Below are 23,466 nucleotides of genomic sequence, written 5' to 3'. Positions count from 1 at the left end.
CTTAGAAAAAAATGAAACAATAAACTAATTCTGAGACAGTGGGAACTACTCTGATTACCAGAGGGAAAAGAGAGTGGGTACAAAAATTGAGTAGAATGGTCTTTCTATTGATAGATTAGTACAAGAACTTTGGGGATGCATGTAGTAAATCTTTTCAAGTAGAGAAGGAGTAAGTTGTACCTATTTAAGTTCAATAATGTTGAAAACTAATGATAAAATAATAAAAATATTTTATAAAGGAGTATAATATTTAAATAAAAGAACAAAATATTAAAATAAGACCTTATCTCAGTCATCACATTGATTATATAACATAATCTTGATTTAAACCAAAATTAGACAACATAAGAAATATGAAAAATAAATATGAATTTGAAAGAAAGAAAAAGATTTTATCAAAACTCATCAACGTGATATCTCACCTTGTTTTTTTGATCAGAAAACGCTTCAGATCCTGACAGATATTTCCAGTTTTTCGTCCAACTTCTAAATACAAGTTTGGTCGATCAAAACCAGTAAGGGTAATCTCAGGATCTTTCAGCTTTAAAGAATGAATAATGTCTTCCCGGACTGAAGAAGTTGCAGTAGCAGTAAGGGCAACAATTGGCACCTAAGTAAAGAAAAACTGACTTTTCAAAAAGGAGGTAGATGATTAATTCCTAATATATCTACTGCCAAAAAAAAAAAAAACTAATAAGACAATTACAGGTCATACAATGTCAAAAATGAATTTTAATTACGGCTTTGGGGGCGTTGGGCCACATCCCTGTGATGCTCAGGGGTTACTCCTGGCTATGCGCTCAGAAATCGCGCCTGGCTTGGGGGACCATATGGGATGCCAGGGGATCGAACCCTGGTCCGTCCTAGGTTAGCCAAACACCTTACCGCTGTGCCACCTCTCTGGGCCCTTAATTATATTTTTAAAGAAAAATATAAATCCTCTCACACTAGTCTTCTAAACACTTTATAAAATCAAAAATTATATAAAATAACAAATTAAAATATCTCTCAAAACAATCTACTCCGTTGTGTTCAATTAATTAAGCCTTCCCATGTTATTTTTAACTTTCATTATTCATTATTCATATAGTACTCATATAAATTAAATATATTATATTTGATTAACATGTAATTCACAAATTATAAATTCAATATTCAAAGAAAATCAAGCTTTACTTTTAACTACACTTCTCCTAGCTCTGCATTCAGGAATCACTCCTGGTGGTGCTCAATGTTCTGTATGATATGCCAGGGATTGAACCAAGATCAGCTGTTTTCAAGATGCTTTTTCTGCCTTACCCACTGTACTATTTCTCTGGCCCCAGATCTAGCAACAGAGTTCTAGGTTTACTAAATTAATCATAATATACTGTATATTTAAAAAACATTTTTACGACTTAATTCATCTAGCAACCAGAGCTGTATTCTATTTTCAGTACAAAAGAATTCTTTCCTGGACTAGCAGAAAGAACAGGAAAGAAAATCAGGGACCGAAAAAAAATATGTTATATAATATGTAAAATTCCAGAACACATAATCTTTTTTTTTCCTAGTTTCAATTTTTTTTATTTAAACACCTTGATTACATACATGATTGTGTTTGGGTTTCAGTCATGTAAAGAACACCACCCATCACCAGTGCAACATTCCCATCACCAATGTCCCAAGTCTCCCTCCTCCCCACCCGACCCCCGCCTGTACTCTAAACAGGCTCTCCAGTTCCCTCATACATTCTCATTTTTAGGACAGTTCAAAATGTAGTTATTTCTCTTACTAAACTCATCACTCTTTGTGGTGAGCTTCCTGAGGTGAGCTGGAACTTCCAGCTCTTTTCTCTTTTGTGTCTGAAAATTATTATTGCAAGAATGTCTTTCATTTTTCTTAAAACCCATAGATGAGTGAGACAATTCTGTGTTTTTCTCTCTCTCTCTGACTTATTTCACTCAGCATAATAGATTCCGTGTGAGCTCCCATACGATCCAGCTATACCACTCCTAGGAATATACCCTAGGAACACAAAAATACAATACAAAAACCCCTTCTTACACCTATATTCATTGCAGCACTATTTACCATAGCAAGACTCTGGAAACAACCAAGATGCCCTTCAACAGACAAATGGCTAAAGAAACTGTGGTACATATACACAATGGAATATTATGCAGCTGTCAGGAGAGATGAAAGTCATGAAATTTTCCTATACATGGATGTACACAGAACACATAATCTTTTAGAAATTCGAAAGTAAAGTAACACCGTAACTCCCATTTGTCCCTCTTAATATAGGGAGTTATAATCAACAGTGCTATTACTGAGGCCAGAGTGATAGCAGCAGGTAGGGCATTTGCCTTGCACACAGCCAACCCGGGTGCAATCCCATACTGTTCCCTGACCCTGACAGGAGTAATCTATGAATGTAGAGATCTTGGAAATAAAATCAAATGAAGGTAAAACCTTCATTATCAAAATTTGTGGAACACAGCAAAAGTAGTACTAAGAGGAAAATGTACAGCTTTGCAAGCACACAACAGGAAGAAAGAAGAGACCTACTAGTTATACATAGCTTAATGACACAGTTTATAAAATTAGAAAATGGTCAACAAAAGAAACCCAAAATAGGTAGGCAGAAGAAAATAACAAAGCTTAGAGTAGAAATCAATGAAATAGAAATCCAAAAAACAATCCAAAAGATCAATGAAAGCAAAAGTTGGTTCTTTGAAGATATAAACAAGTTTATATGTTAAACCACTAGCAAACCATTAGCAAAACTCAGCAAGAAAAGGAGAGAAACTAAATAAACCGGATTAGAAATGAAAAGGCAAGATCACTACTGACAATATAGAAATTCAAAGGGTAATCAGAGACTACTTTGAGAAACTCTATGCCACAAAACATGAGAACTTGAAGAAATGGATGAACTTTTGGACCCTTATGATCTTCCACAGTAGAACCAGGATGATTTAGCCTATATAAACAGACACATCACTATTGAGAAAATTAAAATGATAATCAAAAATCATCCCAAAAACAAAAGCCCAGGCTCAGATGGATTCACTAACAAATTCTTTCAAACCTTTTAACAGGAAATACTAACATGACCAAATAGGTTTCACTCCAACAATGCAAAGATGGTTTAACAATATGTAAATCAATCAACATAATACATATCAACAAAAGAAAAATAAAAACCACATGACCATATCAATAGATGCAGAGAAAACATTCAATAAGGTCCAACACTCATTCTTGATATTAAAAAAAATCTCTCAACAAGATGGGAATGGAAGGAACTTTTCTAAATATAGTCAAGGCCATCTACCACAAGTCAATGACAAATATTATTCTCAATGGAGATGAACTAAAAGCATTTCCTTTGGTACAAGAAGAAGGCTACCCTCTCTTACCACTCCTATTCAACATAGTGCTGGAAGTTCTTGCCATAGCATTAGGCAAGAAAAATATATCGAAGGCATCCAGATAGAAAAGGAAGAAGTCAAACTCTCACTGTTTGCAGATGACATGATACTATATTTAGAAAACCCTAAAGACTCTATCAAAAATCTTCTAGAACAATAAATTCACATAGCAAGATGGCAGGATACAAAATTAAAATACAAAAATCAAAGCCTTCTTATACACCAATAATGATAGAGAAGAAATGGAATTTAAAAAAAACAATTTCATTCACATTACTGTCACATAAACTCTAATACCTTGAAGTCAACTTAACTAAAGATACTATAGGTCCTGGGCCTGGACAGATAGCACAAGACCAAAGGTGGTTGGTTCAAATCCCGGTGTCCCTTATGGTCCCCAGTGCCTGCCAGGAGCTATTTCTGAGCAGACAGCCAGGTGTAACCCCTGAGCATCGCCGGGTGTGGCCAAAAAAAAAAACCAAAAACCAAAATATATATATATACTGCTTCAAGAAATAAAAGAGGACACAAGGAAGTGGAGACACATACCTTGTTCATAGATTGGGAGGATTAGCAATCATTAAAATGGTAATACTCCCAAAGCATTGTACAGATTTAATGCAATCCCTCTAAGGATACCCTCATGACATTCTTCAAAGAAGTAGATCAAACACTCCTGAAATTCATTTGGAACAATAAACACCCACAAATAACTAGAGCAACCCTTAAAAAAAGAAATAGGGAAATTGATATAAAATTATAAAAAATTAATTATAATATATAATTATAATATATAATATATAATAATATAATATATAATAATAAATAAATAATAAATATATAAAAATATAAAAATTTCTTTTCCTTAAAAAAAGGAATAGGAAAAGGAATACTTTCCCTAATTTTAAATTATACTATAAAGCAATAGTATGGTATTGGAATAAAGACAGACCCTCAGATTAATGGAAGAGACTTGATTATTCAGAGAATGTTCCCCAGACATACAATCAATTAATCTTTGATAAAGAAGCAAGAAATGCAAAATGGAGCAAGGAATGCCTCTTCGATAGTGTATTGAGACAACTAGTCAGCCACATGCAAAAAAGCAAAATCAGAAATCCAAAAAAATTAAATTAAAAAAATGTCAAAAAAAAAGCAAAATCAGATTTGTACATGGAATACCATGTACAAAGGTCAAATACAAATGGATTAAAGAACGATATCAGACCCAAAACTAAGATATAGAGAACACCACATAGGTAAAATACTCGATGACATTGAGACTAAAGGCATCTTCGAAGAGGAAACTCTCCAAACAAGTGCAAGCAGAGATAAACAGATGGGACTATCTTAAACTGAGAAGCTTCTGTTTCTCAAAGGAAATGGTGATGAGAATACAAAGACAACCCACAGAATGGGAGAAACTATTCAACCAATACCCATCAGATAAGAGGCTAATGTGCATCAAATATACAAGGCACTGACAGAACTTAACAAAAAATATCTAAGCCCATCAAAAAATGGGGAGAAGAAATGGACACTTTCTTAAAGAAGAAATACAAATGGCCAAAAGACACATGAAAAATGTTCCAAATCCCTAATCATCAGGGAGATACAAATCAAAACAACAATAAGTATCATCTCACATCACAGAGATTGACACACATCACAAAGAACAAGAACAATTAGTTCTAGCATAGATGTGTAAAGAAAGGAACTCTCATTCACTGCTAGTGGGAGTGCCATCTAGTCCAGCCTTTCTGAAAACAATATGGAGACTCCTAAAAAAACTGGAAATTGAGCTCCCATATGATCCAGTTATACCACTCCTAGTAACACATAAACACAATACAAAAATGCCCTCTGCATGCCTATTTTCAATGCAGCTCTATTTACAATAGCCAGTATCTGGAAACAACCAAGATATCCGTCAACAGATGAACAGCTAAAGAAACTGTGCTACATATACACATATGCAGCTATTAGGAGAGATGAAGTCATAAAATTTTCCTATACATGGATGAACATAGAAATTATTATGCTGAGTAAAATATGTCAGGGAGAGAGATAGACACAGAATAGTCTCACTCATTTATGGGATTAAAAAAAAATAAAACACATTATTGTAATAATACACAGAAACAATAGAATTGAGGCTGGAAGGACTGTCCCATGATATAAAACTTACCACAAAGAATGGGGAGTGCAGTTAAAGGAATTATTACACTAACAAATATCATAACGTTAATGAGTGAAAAAAGTTGAAAAAAGTAGAATGCCTGTCTTGAATATAGGCAGGGGGTGGGGAAGGAGGAAGATGAAGGGGCATTAGTAGTGAAGATGTTGTACTGGTGTAGGGAGGGTTTTTTTTTTTTATGACTGAAACCCAACTATAAACCTGTTTGTAATCATGGTAATCAGATATCATTTTTTTTTAAAAAAGTTTCAATCAAAGATTGGAAAGCAGTCCCACAAGAAAAAAATTGTGGTTGAAAGTATTTTTTTATATTAGTGTCAATTCTTACTTATTAATTTTTTAAGCAGGTAAGAAAATGCAAAGGCACTTTGTCCTATATCATAAGTATCTTTCAGAGTTAAGATTTGCCTGTGAGACTATCAGTTTCAAAAGCCTGTTTCTGGGCAGGAACGATAAAACAGCAGGTAGGGCATTTACCTTGGCTGACCAGGGCTCGACCAATCCTTATGGTCCCCTACCCCACCAGGAATAATATCTAACTGCTAGGTGTGGTCCAAAATCAAACAAAAAAATCCTCTATCTACAATGTCTAGAGATATCTCTTAATAATTCAATTTTAATGAAAATAGTATTAAATTACAAAAATAAATAATACATATTTATAAATCAGGATAAAAGTTTAGAAAAAACACTCAGGAGATAAGAAGATAGCTCAAATAGTACAGCATATACCTGACATATGTGAGACCTGTCTGACCCCAGGCATTGCATGGCACCACCCTCTATTCCCAAGTATTACTAGTTATGGTTTTATTGGCATCTAAGCATCATTGGGAGTAGTTCTTACAAAATAAGTAAAATTAAAAATAAGCATCAGGTTAATTATAAGAAAAGTAACCATAAAAATTGGCTTGCTGGGTCATTTCCTGTTAATACTGTCATTAAATGTAATTATTCAAATTGTTTCATTTAAAATTATTCTAAATAATGAAACTATTTAATTTAAATTAATTTAATTATTAATTATTATATATTATTGATTTATTTATTCAAATGATTTAATATTTGATTATGCAAATATTGTGTATGAATTATGATATTATCTATCTATCTGAATTATTATGCAAATTATTTTAGTTATTTAATCACCAAAAGCAGTAGTAGAGGGATTATTCAGTAAATCAAGCACACAGTTTTATGCAGGAGACCTGGACTTGATCTCCAATATTCCATGGTCCCCTGAGCACCATCAAAGAAACCCCCCAAGGTTTTGGTGGGGCATTAAAAAAAGGCAAGCTAGTTATGCTGATAAATTATTATCTATTATAAAATCAAATTAATTCATAAAGCTTTTACATTTTTGTTTGCAAATCTGTTTATTGCTAAGTTACGTTAAAACAAGAATCAAAATATAAATTAGTCTTGTAACTGTAAAATTGGGAGAACTGACTCAGATATTTCAATGGCATCAAACCAATAGATTCAGAAAATTTTATTTGTTTTTAAGTTTGGATCATACTAATATTTCAAATTATCCCTGGTGTCATATTATATTCACTCATTTGAGATACTGAGTGCCTAGTGCATGATATTTGTGAAAGGTCTGGAGAGAAGGTCGTGAAAAAAAAAAAAAACAATAGTTCTCATGATCTCATAGTTTCTGAATTGTTTAAAAATCTTAAGAATGCCGTAGTTTTCGGTCTGGCTGCTGTTTACTCTTAAGATTCATTTGACTGATTCTCTCCAAATACTTGTGTGAACAGCTTGACGATTCCTCTGCTAATTTTTAAGCTCAATGAAGTAAAATGGTGTGAAGTATTACTGTTTTGCACCCTTATCCCAGTGTCATTAGAAGCGGGGGGGGGGGGTGGGGGGGTGGGGGGGGTGTATGGGAATGGAGGATTGAGAACAGTAAGGGAAATGACACTTCAATAACCACCAGGTGGCACTTCTTACCAATTAGCCAAAAATACCAGGAAAGGATTGCTCAGAAACCCCTGTGCTGTATTAAATCCTCCTCCCAAGGAATGAAACAGATCCAGTGGAATGCACAGCCAGCCAGACATAATAAGATTTTATTCAAAACTGAAAAGTGCTTAAGAACTGCATAAAATATTTAAAGCAATCTTTCTAGAATCAAATGCCTAGAAAAGGATTATAGAAAGCAATTTTCCTAGTTACCTAAAGCTTACTCTAAACCACTCTAAATTAATGGAAAGCCATCCTCAAGGAACACTATGCCTTGTTAATTTAAGAAAATTCCTTCTTTATCTACAACATATGCTATTAACAGTATTAATCTTTCTCTACTATTTCTATCAATCAATATGTAGCATTTATTAGTTGGGACTATTGCTCCTACTTTTATACACATGTAACTCATTTTATTTTACTCAGTAAAGTAACTTTAGGGCAGAAACTCCTTCTGACATTTCTTTTCAATTATTTGCTTTAGAACAAGCAGTCTCCCATGTGCAGCTATTGTCCCACTTTACCATGAACTTTTTGGGTGGGAAAGGAACTTCGCTGTGATGAGAAAAATTTCCCCACCAGAATTCAGTGATTCATTTGCCCAATTACTTATGAACATTGATCATGTTTCAAGTGCTATCTATCTTAAACCAAACCACCAAAAACTTCCTCCACACAAAGAGTATTCTAGAAGGAAATCACAATTAATAAAATGTAATCAGGGGCTGGAGAGATAGCCTTGCACTGGTGACAGACCTGGGTTTGATTCCCATATCCCATATGGTCTCCCGAGCCTGCCAGGAACAAGATTTCTGAGCACAGAGCCAGGAGTAACTCCTAAGTACCGCTGAGTGTGGCCCCCACAAAAAATAAAATAAAATGTAATCAAAAACTTAACGGTGCTTTTTTTTAATAGCAAAAAAAAAAAAAAAAAAAAAAAAGGCTGGGGACTTGGTTCAGAGGTATCATATGCCTTGCATATGTGAGATACAGGGTTAATCCCCCACAAAACACACATACACTTAGACAGACAGACACACACACACATACACACAGGAATAATGCTTTTAAAATGAAAAGTTCTCCTACTTGAGGATTTAGATCAGCAAATACGATCTATCTAGCAAAGTTAAAAGCATCACTCTAGTTGTTTAGTGATGAGAGATGGTAACTTGTGTCAGGGCAGTGAGAGATGCTCTATGGATATATCTGCTGACCTTGTGAGATTTCCAGTTTAAATGTGAGATAAAGTATGAAGAAAATGAAGATTTGGTAATTCCAAATGGCTGGAGACCAGAAACATGCAGTGGTGATTCAAGAAGATAGAGAGAGACTGATGTAAGAGCAGATCTGAGTAGAGAGAATTATTAGTTTGAGATAGGCTAAGTCTGACTGAAATGTTTGCTAGCCTTTACATTGAGCATACAGAAATTCTTCTACAGAAAGTCATCTCTGGGGCAAAAGAGATAGCACAGGAGGTAAGCTGCATGCCTTGCATTCTACTCAATCTGTTCAGTCCCAGATACTACAAGGTACATCCCTAAAGGTTCTTGGGCTCCACTAATAAAGTCCTAGTGGAGGACTTTAAGTCCCTGAGAACCTTTGGGGTAATCTGGGTATTTCCTGGAACCACAGGGCCCACGTAGTACTATACCCTCAAGCCTTAACATTATGCAAGAATGGCTAAGAATCACCAGGAGGAGTCCCCAATCCCCTAGGAAATGCTTGCGCGCCTCCCCCACCTTCTAATCTAAAAGGAGGAAGACACTCTTTCCAACAAATAGTTTAGAACTGGACATCTATAGGCAAATACAATAAACACAATTTCAAACATACACTCACAAATCAAGAAAGCAACTTAATAACTCAAAGTAGATTATGAACTCAATTATAAAATTAAGGAAGATTGAACAGTAAGCATATCTGTAAAAAAAACAACTATAGAACAAAGTCTTTGGGATTCAGAGCAAAGTGAATAGTACAATTTGTGAAAGAAAAAAACTAATAACGGCACCCACATTCCACAGCTCTCACCATGTAAGCAATAACCCAGGTTCACAGCTTCACCACTAATCTCAGAAGACATGCAAGCTAAGTCACTAAAACTCATGGGTACATCAGTCTTCAAGCTGAAAAAATATGGGGCATGCCAACTCCACACCTTCTAAAACCCAAACAATTGTACCTACATCCCACAGCTACCACCAGGCAAATGGCTGAACTTCACTGCTTCACAACTAATCAGTGCAAATATGTAAAACCAACTTAAAAATTTCCATGTACACTAATTATTGGGCTGAGAACTCTGGGATCTTCTTCTATTGGGGCGTCCCTCCATCCGCCTCCATACAGCCAGAAGCCCCAGCACTCACACCCACATCCCACAGCCAACACCATATAAGCAATGACCCAGTTTTACAGCTCTACCCTAATCTCAAGAGATGCAAGTTAAACCAAACCACTGAAACTCATCAACCTAGTTCTACAGATCCCGGATTTACTGGAGTTGGTGGCCAGATATATGGTCATGCAACATCTCCAAATTCCTGACAATACTGACAGCCCAGTTGGAACACACCACATGAGAAGGGAAAGTAGCATAGAAGCCAATTAAGCTCAATAAACAAAAACTTACCACAGAATTTTCAACTAGCAAAAAGGAACTTAGCAAACCATAAATGACTTTACTGACTCATGATGAGATACAATTTCTTACAAATTTCTTTCATTGAAGTATATTTTGATAATCTCAGTAGTCATTTTGTAGTAACAATATAAAATAAAATAAATTATTTTGTTTCTACTAAGAAGGCATGTTTGGTAAGTGGGAAACTGAAAACAATGAAGGTCACACTGGTGGTGGAATCAGTGTTGAAACATTGAATGCCCAAAACAACTTTGTAAACCATGGTGTTTAAATAAAGTTAAGGAAAAATATTTTTGCAATTAAAAAAAATTTTTTTTTTTTTTTTTTTGGCTTTTGGGTCATACGCGGCACCGCTCAGGGGTTACTCCTGGCTCCACACTCAGAAATCGCTCCTGGAAGGCTCAGGAGACCTATGGGATTTCGGGATTGGAATCAATGACTTTCTGCACGAAAGGCAAACACCTTACTTCTATGCTATCTCTTTGCCCCCCCCAAAAGATTATTTATACAAATATAAAATAAACTGTTTTTTTTCTCATTTAAAATGTTTGCCCTGGGCCGGAGAGATAGCACAGTGGTAGGGCATTTGCCTTGCATGAGGAAGAACCCAGTTCAATTCCCAACATCCCATATAGTCCCCCAGCCTGCCAGGGGCAATTTTTCAGTGCAGAGCCAGAAGTAACCCCTGAGCACCGCTGGGTGTGGCCCAACAACCAATCAATTAAAAAATAAAATAAAATGTTTGCCCTGTGAATGATACTGTGAAGCTAGTAAAAAGACTAGAAAAAAAAAAAAACATTTGCAAACTATATATCTGGCTAAGGATTCATTTGTACAACATATTTTTAAAACTCAACCATAAAAAATTCAAATTAGGTCAGGCATTTCACAGAGGCAATTAGCACATAAAAAGATGTACAGTATTATTAGCAGTCAGAGAAATGCAAATTAAAAACAAAAAAATACCCACACTTATCAAAAAAAGACTAAAATAAAAATGGTGGTAATTCCAAATGTGAATATAATGGGTGTGCAACGGTGGCTCATTCATTGCTGGCAGTCTGGAAAAGTTTGGAAATTCCTTAAAATCAAACATGGCATTGGATGGAGCTCAGGAGAGCAAACTAGGAGGATCCTGGAGTCAATACCTTCACAGACACAACAAACCTGCATCGATAATGGAACAATGTCCTTTGATTAAACAAATAAAACAAATGGGAGATCCAAAGATTATCATTATCACAAGGAAAAGTAGTTTGGAAAGGAGACACACATGGTCCTGCCAGGGTCACTGCTGGAACCCCATGATCCAAGGTTGGAAGGAACATCAGGGACTCAAAGGCTCTCCCTTTGACAGCCCTAGAGGTTTAACTTAAAGGTTTGCTTTCAGTCAAGTTACCAACTGTAGGAAGCAAAACAGGAAGAAGTGCCCTCATTCAGACACAGAAAATGGAGAGGTTTTTCATCAGAGAATAGGATGCAGAAATCCTGAGTTTGAGTACAAAAAGAGTAGCTTGATGAAAATGACACAGATCTAGTGAAATTTTCAGTTTATTGAAACTAAAGCCTTAGTCTGAGAAAATATACAAGTCAAATTATAACCACATTTTTTCAATGCCCCACAAGCAAAGAACAATTCTAACATTTTTTAAGGGTTGTAAAAAAGAAAGTAACAGATCGCATGCGATCCAAGACCTAACAGTTTATTCTCTAATTCTGTCATAAAATCTCCACTATAGTAGTATATTTATTTAAAAATATCCCAACAACCCAAAAAAGGAGACCAAGATTAGAATTTTTTTTAAATCTTTATCTTGCTAAAAACATCTGTTTGCCTGTCCTTCCAGAGAGGTTGTCAGCTTTGGGCATCCCCCAGTGCAGGACTCTTCTCAGAATGTCTCTCCCAGCCACTGTGCTTGGCAAAGCTTACCAATGGAAGTATTCTCCTTAGGGAGTTCAGAGATCTATATGAATTTCTAAAATCATGTCCCCACTCAGAAATACAGTGTGCCTCATCCACAGCAATAAGAGTGATACCTATTAAAAAATAGAGAAATGGAGAAAATTAATATCAAAAAGAATAAATTAATCTCAATTCTCAATTTATAATAATTTCTTTACTTATATATTACACACACATATATATATACACAGAAAGAAGTAATCCAAACAAAGATAAAAGGAAATAATTACACATTATTCAAAAAATATGCTAGATTCCAACTTTCATAATTATTACTACAGAAATGAATAACTGATAATATAGTATCTTCAAAACTATATATTAATATATACAACTACTATATAAATATGAATAAATATAAAATTAAAATATATAATATAAAATAGATCTGCACTTTAAAATAAAGCTATTCTATTTCTTTTTGGTGATATCTTCAATTTTATATCCTGAATTAGACATCAAAGAAATAGTAGTTTTAAGTTACTATTTTATTTCTATTAAGATTAAGTACATCATTACCCATAATTAATAACAAGATACTATACAGAGTTTCTGAAATGCTCTGAAGGACAGCATCCACATTTTCTAAAGGAAACTGGTAAAGGAAGAATTAAACATATTATATATAAAGCAATATAAGGAAACTTTTTCTTACTTCCCTAGGCAATCCCCCATGTATGTATGTATGTATGTGTGTATGTATGTATTTATATATATCAATATACAAAATTAATGGAACACAGTATACATTTCAGAAACAGTATTTTATTGTACAAGCAGTCATAAAAAAGGCCTCAAGTTATTTAAAGGTAGTAACAACAGTACCTCTGCCCTCAAATACTAAGTTAATCTCTAAGGCAACAAAAAAAATTTTTTCCTTCAGTAATGATGATCAATATCTGATACTAATCTGAGAAAAACAAACGCTACAAAGCAGACAACCTGGAGACAAAATTTGGCTTCACTATTCACTATCTGTATTACCTTGAATATGTTACTTAGCTTCTATGCTTCAGTTTCCCACAAGTAAAAAGCAGGTACTTGGGAAACAGTTCAAGTGGCAGAGCATATGATTAGCACTTTTGAGGCCTTAAATTCAATTCTCCAGTACCACATGCTCATCCTCAATATTTACCTATCGCTCTGGGGACCACTGAGTCCACTTATGCTAACCCCAATGACCCCAAGCACCTCCAGTACTGCTGAACCAGAGCATCACAGGGGGATTGCCCCTACTTACACATTAAAGATATCTAAGGAAAGGGCCCAGAAAAAAAAAAGAGAGAGCACTAATAAAAAAAATATATACTATTCTTTTTAAATAATGTTGTAAAAACATATTATTACTATGGTTATTAAATTACACAGTATGATCTAAACCAGGGTGGCGAACACGCGGCTCTCGAGCCGCATGCAGCTCCCGGCCAAAATGAATGCGGCACTTTGCCTCTCCTCATTCTTTTGTCTACTATGGCTCTTTGCAAAGTTTGAATTTTGTTCTGCTGCTTCTGAGGAGGGACCTCTGAGGAGAGATCTCGGAACGCGGAAACCCGTCTCCCCTCCCTCAGAAACAACTGCACAGGCCAGCGAGCGGGGGGACCCGGGTGTCACATGTTGGGTCACATGTTGCCGTGAGTTCTTAGTGTGAAGGACGCAGCACACCCTCACCATCACTACAGGAGTTTTACCCTCACTCAAAATGGCAAAATGCAATAATAACAATATTATTGTTAAAATTATATGCTTTTGTGTGAGTGTTTGTCTGTTTTGGCAGGTCACTGCGTGGTGTGGCTCTCTGACTCTCACAGTTTAAAATTTTGGCTTTGTGTCGAACTTGTTCACCACCCCTGATCTAAACTATTTTCTAGAAATAATTTTAATTCATGGTCTTAAGGAATTCATAATTCTAAAAGAAGACATAAAAATAATTACAATTCACTGAAATTACTAATTTCCATAGGATAGAAAAAAAAGAAGAAAGCTAAATAAGAAGTCTACAAAGGGAGATACAGCGATTTTTTTTCCATTAAGGCAGATATATAATCTAACCATAAGAGTTTAACAGTTGGGGCCGGGCGGTGGCGCTAAAGGTAAGGTGCCTGCCTTGCCTGCGCTAGCCTTGGACGGACCGCGGTTCGATCCCCCGGTGTCCCATATGGTCCCCCAAGCCAGGAGCAACTTCTGAGCACATAGCCAGGAGTAACCCCTGAGCGTTACCGGGTGTGGCCCAAAAACCAAAAAAAAAAAAAAACCAAAAAAAAAAAAAAAAAAGAGTTTAACAGTTGATAAATGTACTCTTTTATAATATCTTTAATCAAATAGTAATATCTGGTCTTATTGTTTTGTTGGTGTTTAACATATTATAAAAAGATAGAATGCATAATTTTTTTCATTATATATTTAACTATATAATACTATGTGCCAGGTACTGTACCTGGGAAATATAAATAAAAATGTTATTTTTCCTTAAAATGTTTGTAGTCTAGCAGAAGAAAAAAAACATGTAGTCAGATAATTATAATAAAGAAACATTAAGTTTTACAGCACAGAAATAGTAGTATCCTAGGGGATGAGACAGGAGAGACACCAGCATATCAGTTAGAAATTTCCTGAGAACGTACTGTTTGTTTTCAATTTTTATTACACTATCATAATTCACAATAGATTTAATATTAATGTGTTAGGCTTACACTGCTAGTTATTTATCACACAGAGCTGATGAGGTCTGAAGTCAAACTTTAAGAGAAGTAAAATTTAGTATCTATCCATAAATTTTAAATTTAAAGGATAATTTGTATCAATGAACATTTATAAAGATCTTATACTCCTTACCAATATGAGCTTCGAGTTCCTGGAGTAGGCCCAAGTGACTAATACAGAATTCTGGTGTTAGGTATACAATTCGATATTTACCTCTGAAAACAAATAGGAAGGAAAATATACAATTTACAAATGCAAAATAATTCAGTGAATTACAACTGTAAATCCATGATACTGATACATATTTAAATAATACATCAAGTCACTTACTGAGTAAACCTGAATGTTATGTATGTCTTTAATAGCCTCATATATTAGTTTTATGATTTTACTTCATACATCAAAATTAAAAATAGCAATGCTGTCAGGATGTAATCAGCTTTAAGGTGACATTAGAAATTAGAATTTGACTTCTAGCAATCAAGCTCCAAAAGTACAATGATTAATTTAAATGACCCAGTAAACCTTTAATATGTTAGCAATTCAACTACAAGACCTTCAGCCTTCTCTAACAATGACAACCCATTATTCTATCCCTGCCCCTCTCTGTGAATAAATATACATCACCCATGTTTCTTCCATGGATTCTACTCTCTCCTCTATCTCTGAAATCTGGGAATAGACACCGTACCAAGCCAACTAGTCTCTGTCCTAGAATCTAAAGGTTTTGACCAAGAAAAAGTCTCCTCAAGTTACAGTATAAAAAAGGCGTCACAGAGTCATCTATATTGTACCTTAGAACATGAATATATTTACCTCCTAGGAGAGAAGAATGAGAAAGGCACATAGGAACTATAAATAAAAAGAAAGCCCTCTTATCTATTCAATGTCCAATTCTAGCCTCTCTTCTTAAAGGTGGGTGAATTTCTTTGAGTAAGGCTTAGTTTTCATTTGCAAACCCTTAACATAAAATTTGATTATTTGTTTAAACAAGTTTGATTCCTGTTCTGGGCAAAGACAGTGTTGTAAAGATGAGGTACATGTCAAAAATGAGTCTCTTTTTCCACTCTACCAAAAGAAGATGTAGATCAAGTTTGGTTTGTTTTGTTTTTTTAAATAAGTAAAACAATTTCCTAAAAAGACTTTCAAATATATCTTCCATTCTGTCCTACTAGGCATAGTATTGTCATGCTTAAGAACTTAGGAACAAAGCAATGGAGAACAAAAGGATATGCTTCAATTCATATGAAATTACTTCAGTACTCTGATTAACATAGAAACATAATAAATAATAAGCTCTGTTGTCAGACTGCCAAGTATGAATTTCAGTTCTATTTCTTACTGTTAATTTATATTAAGGTAGTAAACTTCAGTGTGTCTAAATTTTTGAACAGTCACAGTAATCATTATTCTTTTGACATCAAGATTCAACATAAATCAAATCAAATCTCAAGTAATAATTTAGCTTTAAAGGGCTATTTTTGAAGGCCCAAGGAGATAGTTCAAAGAGCTAGAGTATAACTCTGCATAGGAGAGACTAGGTTTGATCCCTAGCACTATCTGGGTTCTGTGAACACCATTGGGAGCAACCCCTAGGAATGTCAGGAATAGCCCCTGAGAACCATGACATATGGTTCAAATCCTGCTCCTAACCCCCAAAATGGTAATTATTTTTAAAAAATCTTAGTTATTACAAAGGATCTAGAACAGATTAAAAAAGAAAATAGACAAACAGATAAGAACAAACTGCAAGATCTGCACTCCTTTAAAAGTCTATTTAAAAAAAAACAAAAAACATCAATAAAGATAGATAAAAAGGAACAACAATAACAACAACAAATGAGTAGAAACCCAATGTAATCAAATGTAAGTAGTAAATGTACTTCTGACAAAAAGTGTAAAGGCGGGGCTGGAGAGATATCATGGAGGTAAGGTGTTTGCCCTGCATGCAGAAAGATGGTGGCTCCTATCCCAGCATCCCATATGGTCCCCCAAGCCTGCCAGGAGCGATGTCTGAGCATAGAGCCAGGAGTAACCCCTGAGCGCTGCTGGATGTGACCCAAAAACCAAAAAAAAAAAAAAAAGTATAAAGGCAATTCAGTGAAGATGGCCTTTTAAATAAAGTGCTGACACACTGAATAGATGAGAGAAAATAAATTGTAATCAGGGGCCAGGGTGATAACACAGCAGGGTGATAACGTAACATTGCCTTGCAATGTGGCTGTTCTGGGTTGGATTCCAGCATCCCATACAGTCCTCCAAGCCTCCCAGTAATGATTTCTGAGTGCAGAACCATGAGTAACCCCTGAGCACTGTCGGGTGTGACCCAAAACCAAAAAATAAAATAAAATAAAAAGTTGTAATCAGTACCACATACTTTACACAAAAATTAAACAGATTGAATGTTATACTTATAAAACTTAAAGATATCACACTTCTAGGATAAAATATAACTGAAAATCTTTGTGCTCTTGAATTAAAGTATTATTAGATTCAACATCAAAAGCAAAATTCATTAAGGCATATTGGCAAACTAAATTTTATCAAAATGAAAATCTACTGTTCTTCAAGAAAACTGTCAAAAGAATGAAAGAAATAATAAAAAAAAGTATTTGCAAATATGTGTCGAATAAAATATTTACACTCAGAAATTTTAAAAAGAATTGGCAAAATATATGAACAAACATTTCCTCAAAGATATTCAGATGGTGGGGCCAGAGCGGTGGCTCAAGTGGTTGAGGCATCTGCCTTGCCCGTGATAGCCTAGGATGGACCACAGTTCGATCTCCCGGCATCCCATATGATCCCCAAGCCAGGAGAGATTTCTGAGCACATAGCCAAGAGTGTCACCGGGTGTGGCCCAAAAACCAAAAAAAAAAGATACTCAGATGTTAAGCAAGTGTCACAATAATCTTATATTACTTTCTTATATATATTTGTTTATTAATATGTAAACAGAGAAACTGTTGGATACCTTGTTACATATTCAGTAATAAAAAAGAACAAATGATATATGCATAACTTGATAAAAAGAATAAACATTGATATATGAAATATATATTAATTGATATGAATTAATCTCAAAATTATTATGCTTTGTGATCAGAACCAGACAAAAAAAATTTTAAACAAAGAGTGCACCTGAGGGACTGAGCAATAATACAGCAGGTAGGGCACTTGCCTCACAAGCAGCCAATCCTGGGTCAATCTCCAGCACCAGTATGGTTCCCCTAGTAACAATAGGAGTGACCCACAAGCATAGTACCTTTAGCACAGCTAGATGGCCAAATAAACAGCAACAACAACAAATAAAAACAGTATACACTACATGACTGAGTCTTTACGTGCAATTTTACAAAACAAATAATTTTATAGTGGAAGAAAGTGTTTGAAATGCAGTTATTACGTTGAAGAAAGAGGAAAGAATGGTTCACAACTGGTTGAGGAGGACCGAGCCATTAAGGTGCCTGCCTTGTGTGGGAAATAATCCAATTTAGAAAAACCACAAATACAGGACAATTTAAATATTTTGTGGGCAGGAAATGCCCAGAAAAGAATAAAGTCATAATTCAGCAGCAAAAGTGTGCCTAGGAAAAGAATAAAACAGCTTAAGATTTTTTAAGTGGAGCACAACATAGGCAAGAAGTAGAATAGAAAATTGACATGTCTTTAAAGATGCCTACTGATTGCCTATGCTAATTGGCTATGTGAAATACCCCAAACTCTGCATTTTATGTATACACTGAATATTGATGTGGTTCCTAACTGTCGTTAATGTATCTATCAACTTAAACTATAGTTCAAGTGCTGGGAGCCAGGAATGGAGAAGCAATACTATGTTGACTAAATGACCAGCCATGAGACTATAAGGCCTGTACAGTTAGGATGACATATATAAAGGATAGATGGGGAAGAAACATGACGGAACTTTCTGAAGTGATTGACAATCTTTATCTTGATGAGGTTTAGGTAACATATTTTAAGCATTTATCAAAATTCAGTAAATATATGGGTATAAATAAATATGTAGATATAAGTTAACATGTGTACATTTATATACACATTCATTTTATGTAGCTGAGATGTTATTCTTGTTAGTAACTACATCAGGAGATGAGAAGGACAAGAGAGCTATAATCCAGTTCCTACTCAGCCATCAATTCACTAAATAACTTCAAGCTCTTACTTTCTCTATTTTCTCATCTAGAAAATGAGATAAAACCAAACACCATTCAGGCCAGAAAGATGGTATAGTGGGTAAGGTCATTTGTACTCATCCAGCCTGGGCTTGATTCCCTAACACTGCATATGATCTCCCAATCCTGCCAGAAGAGATCCAACATTTGAAAAATCTGACTACAGAGCTCATCTCACAACTAAGACCTGAATATAATAGATTAAAACCCTGATCTTTTGGGGGAAAAAATGGAAAAAAAAATAAAAACCCTCGTAATACATGACCAGTAATCATATACATTATAATAAGTTAAAACTTACGATTTAACATCTGAGAGAACATTTTTTGGCTGTGCTGATCCAAGTAAACAAGCTGGAATACTAGACATTCTGTAAAAAGAAAAAAAAATCTAGAGTCAATTATACACTACAAATGCAATTTTATTTTTAAGAATGAATAAAAATATAATGTACATTCCTCTTCTCTGCAATTTTTACTCTTCTTATACCTCACTAATCTGATAAATAAATGCTTTAAAGAACCACTGTTAGAATATATTTTATTGGGTCTTTTCAAATGGACTTCAAGGGGCTGGAGAGAGTACAGGAAACAAAGTAATTGCCCTGCATGTGACTGACTTGGGTTTGATCCTTACCACCCTCAAAAGGTGGCCCGAGTTCCACCAGGAATAAACCCTGAACATCATTTTGTGTGTGTGTGTGGTCCAAAAACAAACCAAAAAGACCACAAACTCAGGAAAAATAAGTTTAAAAAAAAAATGAAAACTATACCACCAAACTCTGCAATATGCCTGTAAGTGGCAGGTTGGTGGGGGCAGAAAACTTGGGAACACTGGTTGAGGAGGAGAGTTCACACCAGTGGTAGTATTGGTGCTAGAATATTATATGTCAAAAAACTTTGAAAATCACAATTCTTTAATATCTTATAATATATAATGTTACAGCAACTTGGCAAATTAGTCATAATGAAGTTCAGCCAGTAAAATATAAATAAAAATTAAAAATAATTATGGGACCAGATGAGTACCATGGCGGTCACATGGCTGATCCAAGATGGATGCAGGTTCAATCCCTGGCATCCCATATGGTCCCCCAAGCCAGGAGCAATTTCTAAACGCATAGCCAGGAGTAACCCGGCCCGGGTGTGGCAAAAAAAAAAAAAAAAAGTTGTGGTTTTTTTTTTTTTTTTTTTTTGGTTTTTCGGTCACACCTGGCAGCGCTCATGGGTTACTCCTGGCTCCATGCTCAGAAATAGATCCTGGCAGGCTCAGGAGACCATATGGGATGCCAGGATTTGAACCACCGTCCTTCTGCACGCAAGGCAAATGCCCTACGTCCATGCTATCTCTCCACCCCCCAAAAAAAATTTTTATTATACTTTTACATATGCATTTTTCTACTAAACTAAAGAGTAATTAAGAGGAAAGACTGAGATAAGTGAAAGATGAAGGAGCAAATTGTGTTCTAAGAAAAATCCTAATAAGGGCCCGGAGAGATAGTACAGCTGCGTTTGCCTTGCAAGCAGCCGATCCAGGACCAAAGGTGGTTGGTTCGAATCCCGGTGTCCCATATGGTCCCCCGTGCCTGCCAGGAGCTATTTCTGAGCAGACAGCCAGGAGTAACCCCTGAGCACCGCCGGGTGTGGCCCAAAAACCAAAAAAAAAAAAAAAAAGAAAAATCCTAATAAGATCAGCTAGCAATATTGCAATAAAAGAACTCAGAAATATAGGAAGCTTCTAGAAACAATAAACTTGTATATTAAAGTGACAGGCTACAAAATCAACACACCTGGCTTTTCTCTAAACCATATTATTATTATTATTATTATTATTATCAAATAATAAACTAAAATAGAGGGAAATGAAAAAGAAAACAACAACAACAAAAGCAATTCCATTCATAATTGTTCCTGAGAAAAGTAAGATGTTCCACTAGAGTCACTTTTTACAAATAAAGAGAAAGTAATATTTACAGTAATGTATTCCTGGTAACTATATTTTAACAAACTTGATCAAATGTTCCTTTAAAAAAAAAGTCACCACAAAGTGACAATGAAAACAGTACTTACTCAAGCTGGAGCACTTGGTCTTCCATCAAAGAAATAAGAGGAGAGATGACAAGGCCAATCCCCCCTACATAAACAGGGGGATACTGGAAGCACAAACTCTTTCCATATCCTTGAAATAAAAACAAAGCACCCAGAGAGATAAAATGAGGGTTTGGTACTTTGATTTCTCCTTTATGTTATATAAAAATGGTAACTAATCTATCTAAGAATTACACATATATTTGAGCATCTCCACTCTCTTCTCTTTCATACCATTCCTATTTATATTTCAAGAGCTTAGTATAAGATTAAGGCATTTCAAAATCGTTTAAGTTTTATTTTTTAAAGGATTAAGTTATTTACTTAAGTACAACTTACCAGTTGCCATGACAACAACATTATCTCTTCTTTCTTTCAGTACCGAATGAATTACTTTCCACTGAACCCTGAAGGGTGAAAGCAAAAGGCTGTTTTGTCTTAGTAACAAAACCTCAGGGACAAGCTGAAATGGGTTCCATTTCTTCACTTTCTCTAATATAATTTCTTTTACATTTTTGAGCTTTAATAATAAAATTATGAACTCTGGAACCTTGAAACAGACTGCCTCATTTGATCAAATATTCTCCCCCTTATTGAACAGTAAGGAAATGATTAGGAGATTTCATTGTATATGTATTCATACATATATCTACAGTATAAATTGAATTTCAAGTTTCATGCTCAATAACATTAATAGCATCAATTTAAAATAAAGAGAAATGTCCCAAGGATTGACTAAAAAGAGACGTGAGAAAATTTTCTGGGCTGATTTATAACTTAATTCAGATTTAGGTTATATAAATGGTGCATTTACATTTAATATTTGCAAACATACAGTTAAACATACACTGACTTGTAATTAAATTTTACATGAAAAGAAAAGCAGCATGTTTAACTACAGCTAATGTAGATTATATATAAATAGCTTGGAGTATACAGGGGTAAATGTAATATTGTAATATTGTCAACAATATACCATGAGATGCATTTAAATAATTGGAAGAATTAAGAAATGACTAAAGAAATTGATAGATGTGTGATAAAATACAGTAAAATACACTTAAACAGGCTGATGTAACAAGAGAAGCCCAGAAGTCTACCAACTCAAAAGTCCAGCACCTTTGCTTTATTTATGTAGTTAGTTAGTTAGTTAGTTAGTTAGTTAGTTGGTTGGTTGTTTGGTTTTTGGGTTACACTTGGCAGTGCTCAGGAGTTACTCCTGGCTCTGAGCTCAGAAATTGCTCTGGTTCCCCACTCCCTCCGTACTCCAGGGGGGAGGTGCATGGGGAAGAGAGCGGGCAGACATCTGGCTTCTGGTTTCCTCCTTGATTCTGGAGACCAGCTCTTGCCAGGTATGGGGTTTGGGGAGGCCCCATACCAGAGCCTTTCTCCCTAGCCTGTGGAGTGCTGGGAGGCTTGGCAGGCCCCCAGCCATCCTTGTCTTTTTCCCCTGACTCCAGGCCTTCCTTGGGTGCCAGCTCAGATGGCCAGAAGTGGGTTCAGGTGGACTCTTAGTGGTCCTCAGGTTCCCCCTCCCTCCGTAGTCCAGGGGGGAGGTGCATGGGGAGGAGGGCGGGCAGACATCTGGCTTCCCGTTTCCTCTTTGATTCTGGAGACCAGCTCTCACCAGGTACGGGGTTTGGGGAGGCCCCATTCCAGAACCTTTCTCCCTAGCTTGGGGAGTGCTGGAGGCTTGGCAGGCCCCTAGCCATCCTTGTCTTTTTCCCCTGACTCCAGGCCTTCCCTGGGTGCCAGCTCTGATGGCCAGAAGTGGGTTCAGGTGGACTCTTAGTGGTCCTCAAGTTCCCCCCTCCCTCCGTACTCCAGGGGGAAGGTGCATGGGGAAGAGGGCGGGCAGACATCTGGCTTCCGGTTTCCTCCTTGAGTCTGGAGACCAGCTCTTGCCAGGTATAGGGTTTTTCTCCCCTGGACTTCAGTCCTTCCCTGGGCACTGGTCTAGGTGGACTCTATAGGGATCAACAGGCTTTCCCCCTATCTCTCCCTACACTAATGTGAATGCGCTCTGGGAGGAGGGAAGGCTGTTCTAGCACTGGTTTATGTTGGGACAGTCAGTAGAAATTTTTTCTCTTTGTTTTCATATTGGTAGTATTGTGTGCATATATCCATACTATCCATCTTGTATTGGGACCTTGATACTGCCCTACAAGTTCATTTCTAATATTTTACTGCCTCAGTCCCAAACCTTACTTCCTCCCATCCTCCCATGTAGGTGCAGGTAATGACATGAAGCTCACCACATAAAGTGATAAGTGCAGTTAGAGAAATAAC

The 23,466-nt window shown here is 35.8% G+C and overlaps 1 protein-coding gene across 1 annotated transcript in view; it reads right to left on the bottom strand.

Moving 5' to 3' along the window:
* The window catches only part of WRN (WRN RecQ like helicase), a 128,488-nt gene that overhangs the window by 73,665 nt on the left and 31,357 nt on the right, over window positions 1–23,466 (bottom strand). Inside the window, 6 exon segments of the mRNA XM_049772701.1 lie at window positions 423–610; window positions 12,162–12,268; window positions 15,027–15,109; window positions 19,392–19,460; window positions 21,160–21,268; window positions 21,517–21,584. Of these exon segments, the coding sequence (XP_049628658.1) occupies window positions 423–610; window positions 12,162–12,268; window positions 15,027–15,109; window positions 19,392–19,460; window positions 21,160–21,268; window positions 21,517–21,584 (624 nt within the window).

Source organism: Suncus etruscus, chromosome 4 (genome assembly GCF_024139225.1).
Source record: "Suncus etruscus isolate mSunEtr1 chromosome 4, mSunEtr1.pri.cur, whole genome shotgun sequence".
NCBI classification, from domain to species: domain Eukaryota; kingdom Metazoa; phylum Chordata; class Mammalia; order Eulipotyphla; family Soricidae; genus Suncus; species Suncus etruscus.
Note: the sequence above shows the minus strand (reverse complement) of the source record. Positions and strands in the feature narration are given on the sequence as shown.